Source organism: Phoca vitulina, unplaced genomic scaffold (assembly GCF_004348235.1).
Source record: "Phoca vitulina isolate PV1807 unplaced genomic scaffold, GSC_HSeal_1.0 scaffold1, whole genome shotgun sequence".
NCBI lineage: Eukaryota > Metazoa > Chordata > Mammalia > Carnivora > Phocidae > Phoca > Phoca vitulina.
The window spans coordinates 33041397-33047907 of NW_022589704.1; the positions used below are offsets into that span (position 1 = coordinate 33041397).

Below are 6511 nucleotides of genomic sequence, written 5' to 3' on the forward strand. Positions count from 1 at the left end.
ATATCTCACAGACATCTCAAACTTAACAGGTCCAAAGCCAAGCCTTTGATTTATTATAGGTCCAACAGATTCCCTTCCATCAGTCTTACATTCTCACTAAATGGCACCACTAGTTACTTGGCTGCTCAAGTCAGAACCTACATATCTTTGATTCTTTCCTATTTTTAACCCCCTACATATCAACCAACAGCAAGCACTATTGAGGAACTCTTCAAAACATGTGCCTATTCTCTCCACAGTGAACGTGTCCCATTTCACTGTTACTGCTGGCCTTACATTTCCTGCATCTATCAATCCATTCTGTACTCTTTAGGGAATATTAGCAAAAGAGTAAATCAGATCATGTCACTTGTTAAATCACCTCACATAATTCCTATTTCAGTTTTAATAAATCCAACTGCCTTATCTTAACTCAGTCTATCTCCTGAGCTCATCTGTTGCCAGTCTGGTCATCAGAGACTTTTCAGGCCCTTTTTCTTCCTCGAGGTTTCTTTGGCCTTCCATAAGGCATATATATATATATATATATATATATATATATATATATATATATATATATAATTTTAAAGAGGAACAAGTATTCCTCAAATTTGGCAGACTTCTGGTGCACTTTCATGGTGATGGTGACCTTTTATGGTTCAATTTTGACGTTTGACCCATTTTGAGAACTTAATATAGAAGTTTAGTGTATATTAATATATTTGGCTCTGTCATCTTGATTTATGTTTTTCTGTGTCTTTAATTTTTTCATTCTATGGACTCTTTGTTTATATATCCCCACTCCCCTTAGAGGTATCCGAAAGTAATAAAGTGTGGGAGAGAGTGTGTATATGTGAGTGCTTTTATATTTATACAGATTTCCCCCTCCAAATACAAAACAACATTTCTGATATTTCTCATAGTGGGAATGATGTATTGTTATTAATTTTTTATTTTGAAAACATTTCAAACTTAGAGTTGTTGTAAGACTAGTATAATATTCTCCCATATAATCTTTTCATTAGATTCACCAATTATTAACATTATGATGCATTTGCTTTATCACTTTCTCTATATACACATATTATCATTATTGGTGGATCATTTGAGATTAATTTGCAGATATTATGACCTTTTATCCCTAAATATTTTGGTTATCTCCTAAGAGCCACAGTTAAATTATCAAATATAGGAGATTTGACATTGCTATGGTACTCTTACCAAATATGCAGTCGAAATAGTCAGATTTTGCCATTTATCCCAGTAAGGTCCTTTATAGCTTTTTTAAAAAAACTTGACCTAGGATCCCATCTAGGATTAGTGTCTTCTAACTAGTTATTATCCCTCTTTAGCTTCCTTTTATCTGGAATAGTTACTCAGTCTTCATTTTAAATTACACTGACATTTTTAAATAGTTCAGGCGCCATGTTTTAGAATGTCCTTCAGTTTGGGTTTGTCTGATGTTTCTTCATGATTAGATTCAGTTTTGCATTTTTGGTAGGAGTAGCACAGAGTGAAGCTATGTACTCCCAAGTACATCACATGAGGAGGTACATGATGTGCATTTGTCCTGTTATGGGTAACATTAACTTTGGTCAACTTTAGTTAAGGTGGTAATTGCCAGATTTATTTGTTGTCAAATTATTTTCCTTTTTAATTAATAAGTAATTTGTGGGGAGATACTTCAAAACTCTAGGAATATTCTTTAGAGATTGGCCAGTGGGGGCCCCTTCAAGTTGGTGTCTGTGTTCTCTTTGACAAGTTTTTATTGTGAAATAATTTTCATCTTACAGAAAACTTATAAGAATAGTACTAAAAATTGTACTGTCTTTCACCTGGTTTGGCCTATTTTTAATGTTTTGCTACCTTCACTTAGTTATTTCCTTCTGCCCATTTATGTGTGTATTTATTACCGGAACCAGTTGGGAGTAGATTGCATACACCACTGTCATTTACTACTTAATATTTTAGTGTGTATTTCTTAAGAAGAAGTATATTTTACATAACCACAGTACTCTTAAATTCAGGACACTTAACACTGTTAGAATACTTCACAACCTAATTTTATCATTTGTCCCAGTTATGTCTCCTATAACAAATTTTCTCCTCCATCACATGATCTGTTTCAGTATCAAGATATTTTATTTAGGTGTCTTTTTAATCATTTAAAAAAAATTTTTTTAATCATCTTTAATTTGGAACAGTTCCTCAGTCTTTCTTTGTCTTTCATGACATTTACATTGTTAAAGGATACAAACCAGTTATTTTCTACAAAGTCCCTCAATTTGGGCTGGTCTGTTTCCTCATGATTAGATTCAGGTTATGCATTTTGGACTGGAATACCACATATGGTGATGTGTCTTTCTTAGGGTGTAATATCTGGAATACATGAAGTCAGTCCCTTCTTTATTATCAATAAACAGTGATAATGTTTATTTTTATCACTCAATTTAACTGTTTTCTTTTTTTACAGTGTAGTTATTTTTCCTGTTGTAGTTTGTGGGGACATAGTTTGAGACTATGTGAATATCCTCTTTGTCATTAAAACTTTTCCCTGGTTTAGTATCCACCTACTTTCTTGAGTACTTTTTTTTTTCTTTTTAAGATTTTATTTTTTAAGTAATCCACCTAATGTAGGGCTTGAACTCACAACCCTGAGATTGAGTCTTATGCTCCACTGACTGAGCCAGCCAGGGGCCCCTTGAGTATTTTCTTAATGTCTGGCACAGTAAGATGTTCCAAACTCATCTTGTATTTTCCCTGTCCTAATTTGATATAATCTCTACAACACAGTAGATATTGACTACATTTTTAGTGACACTTTCCTCCCTGTCATTAAAATTATCTTTTCAGAAGTTTTTAATGGGGCAGAGGGAGACAGTAGGTATTTAGGGAGTAACTCCTGGTACTCTTGTTCATTCATCTCTACAAAGGTATTTCTTGAAGCTGATTGCTTCACATTTTCCATAGTTGGAGGATATGCACTGCCTTCCTGACTTAAAGGTTTCTTGTAATGTTTGGCATTTTATTCCTTGCAGTATTTACTAGGCTATCATATGTGCAATTAAAGTTAAGTTTTGGAGTACCTGGCTGTCTCAGTGGAACATGTGACTCTTGATCTTGGAGTTGTGAGTTTGAGCCTCACGTTGGGTGTAGACACTACTTAAAAATAAAATCTTTAAATGAAGTTTTAATAGCATCTTTAATAATTATTTTAATATTCATATATATACCACAAACAAAATATCCATAACACTAGAGCCAGCCTAATCACTTAAAAAGTCCTAAATCCATGTCTTTTTTTTTTTTTTTTTTTTTTAAGATTTATTAGAGAGCATGAGCATGGGGACCGAGGTATAGAGGGAGTGAGAGAGAAAGAATCTCAAGCAGATTCCACCTGAGTGTGGAGCCACATGTGGGGGCTCTGTCTCGCAACCCTGAGATCAGGACCTGAGTGCAAACCAAGCGTCAGATGCTCAACCCACTGTGCCACCCAGGCACCCCTATGTCTGTTTTATTTTTAAATTTCTTAAGAGTATTTTTTTCACATTTTGTAATTCACCAAAAATGTCACCTGCAACTTTTCTCATTAGAGATTACTGATCCTAGACTTCCTTTTATTTTTCATTTGCTTTTGTGGTCTACTGTAATTTAGTGGAATATGCTAGTTTTTGTTTTCAGTCTGCCTGTTACAGTGCTTCTGAACCCTGACTGCACACCAGAATCAACAGATTGATGTTCCTTTACCTTCACTGAGGGTAATACCTGGGTTTCTGTGTGACACCATGCCTGCTTATGTACTCTTTTCTTTTTTAAATAAAGGATACTCATAGTTAAAAATAAAAGTAATAAAAAGCAAACTACTGAAGTTTATAAAATGAAAAGTAAATATACTCTGAATATCTCTGCATTCCCATTTCTCAGAGGCAGCCATTGTTAATAATGTCTTTAAGAAAAAATTCCAGAATATTTCAGTGCATATAGAACACATTAAAAAAAAAAAAAAACCCAAAAACGCCACCACACAATAATTGTGTCTGCTTTGCTTAGTGTTCTGTAAAAGGCATTTTGAAGGACCCCTTTTTTTCTTTAAGGATTGAGAAGGGCTAGGCTGACAAATCTAGCTTATAAAACTTAAGTTATTGAATAAGAGTAGATGATAGATAATGTTTCTACATTCAGAGTGGTCACTATCAAAATAATAGTTATATGCCAGAAGGAATTGCAGATGACAAAGCAAACCACTTCAGAATGAATCCTTAGGCAGTATTTTTCTAACTAAAACCACATATATTTCAAAGTGAGATCAGGTTTTTTGAAATAAAGAGATTCTATCAAGTAATTACATCTAGATGTAAAGTGGTTTTTTAGAAAAGACGTCATTAAACTATTGCTTAAATACATGTTTCATTAGATTTAAAAGTCTTTTGAGGTATTTTTTAAAAAACACACTTTAGGGGCGCCTGGGTGGCTCAGTGGGTTAAGCATCTGACTCTTAATTTCAGCTCAGGTCATGATCCCAGGGTTGTGAGATTGGGCCCAACGTCGGGCTCCACACTGAGCTTGCTTAAGATTCTCTGTCTCTTTCTCCCTCTGTCCCCCTTTCCCCCGGCTCACGCACACTCTCTCTCTAAGAAATAAATTAAAAACACACTTTATATGTTGAATAAACTGGGAGGTGAAATTGCTCAGCAGGGTCAAATGAATGACTTCACAGACAGAATTAGGAGGAAAGACATACTTCTATGTTCTTTAGATTAAAGGAAACCCGGATTCTTTTTTTTTTTTTTTTTTAAGATTTTATTTATTCATTCGAGACACAGAGATAGAGAGAGAGAGAGAGAGCACGAGCAGGGGGAGAGGCAGAGGGAGAAGCAGGCTCCCTGTTGAGCCAGGAGCCGGACGTGGGGCTCGATCCCAGGACTCTGGAATCATGACCTGAGCTGAAGGCAGACGCTTAACGACTGAGCCACCCAGGCGCCCCCCGGATTCTTAATCTTAGAGCAGGGAACTATGGATCACTTTTGTATCTTTTTGTACTTTAAAACAATGGCCACATAATTGCAGCCAATTAAAAAATAGTACTTTTATAAATTCTAACATATTTTTTTATCCTCTTACAGCTGGGAATGGAGGAAGAAGATGTGATTGAAGTTTATCAGGAACAAACAGGGGGTCATTCAACGATTTAGATATTCTTTTTATTTTTTTCTTTACCCTCAATCCTTTTTTATTTTTAAAAATAGTTCTTTTGTAATGTGGTGTTCAAACGGAATTGAAAACTGGCACCCCATCTCTTTAAAACATCTGGTAATTTGAATTCTAGTGCCCATTATTCATTATCACTTGTTTTCATTGTGCTGATTTTTGGTGATCAAACCTCAGCCCCCTTCATATTGCCCTCTCCTTTTTAAAAATTACGTGTGTGCACAGAGAGGCCACCTTTTCCAGGACTGTGCATTTTCAGGCTTGTGATAAATAAGATCGACCAATGCGAGTGTTCATGGTGACTTTCCAATTGGCCCTGAAGTTCTAGCATGTGATTGCTTCACTCCTGGACTATGACTTTCAGTGGGAGATGGAAGTTTTTCAGAGAACTGAACTGTGGAAAAATGACCTTTCCTTAACTTGAAGCTACCTTTAAAATTTGAGGGTCTGGACCAAAAGAAGAGAAATATCAGGCTGGAGTCGAGATGACAGAGATGGTGAGAGTAATGACTAACTCCAAAGATGGCTTCACTGAAGAGAAAGCATTTTAAGATTAAAAGAAAAGTCTTGTCAGAAGATCCCAGAAAAGTTCTAATTTTCATTAGCAGTTAATAAAGTTATTCATGCAGAAGTGTATTCAACAGAACACTGCTCTTTTTGATTTTATTTGTACTTTTTGGCCTGGGATATGGGTTTTAAATGGACATTGTCTGTACCAGCTTCATTAAAATAAACAAAATATTTGTAAAAACCGTACTAATGTTTATTTTATTTTTAATTGTATAGAAAGAAAAAAGAATGCCTATAACAAAGTTTTCTTGCATAATACTGGAAATTATTGTTTGTACATGGTACAAATAAATTTTTCAGTACTGTACAGTGATGATGATCATGACTTTGAAGCACTGAAAGCTACTGAAGTGCCTTTGAATTAAGGGTTTAATTAAGGCCACACTACCTTCTTAAATACTCAGTGTTCTGTTTTTTTTTTTTTTTAAACTGGATATTCCTGTATGGTGCGTATCTATGATATAGTTACCCAGTCATGTTGAATAAATGGGCATGCCAAAAATTCTTAATTGATTCATATTGATAATCTTAAGTCTTTAACAATTTACAACATGTTCTCTGCTTAGTTAAGGTTTGGTATACTTTATTTATATTTTCCTTTTATTTATGTTTTAAATATTTAAACTTTGTGTAAAATTAAAGTACCAAATTAGTGCCTATTAGAGGGCTTAACCTTTTAACTCTTTAACAAATCACAGAATTTAGTATATGTATGCATACACATAATCCAATTTCATGTTATCCCAGGTAGAAT

The 6511-nt window shown here is 34.6% G+C and overlaps 1 protein-coding gene across 1 annotated transcript in view; it reads left to right on the forward strand.

Moving 5' to 3' along the window:
• SUMO1 (small ubiquitin like modifier 1) overlaps nucleotides 1-5943 on the forward strand; it is a 28154-nt gene extending 22211 nt beyond the window's left edge. The window contains exon 5 of the mRNA XM_032404532.1: nucleotides 5103-5943. Coding sequence (XP_032260423.1) covers nucleotides 5103-5171 — 69 coding nt within the window. The 3' untranslated portion in view covers nucleotides 5172-5943. The remainder of the gene's footprint in view (nucleotides 1-5102) is intronic.
• Nucleotides 5944-6511: the final 568 nt, after the last annotated feature.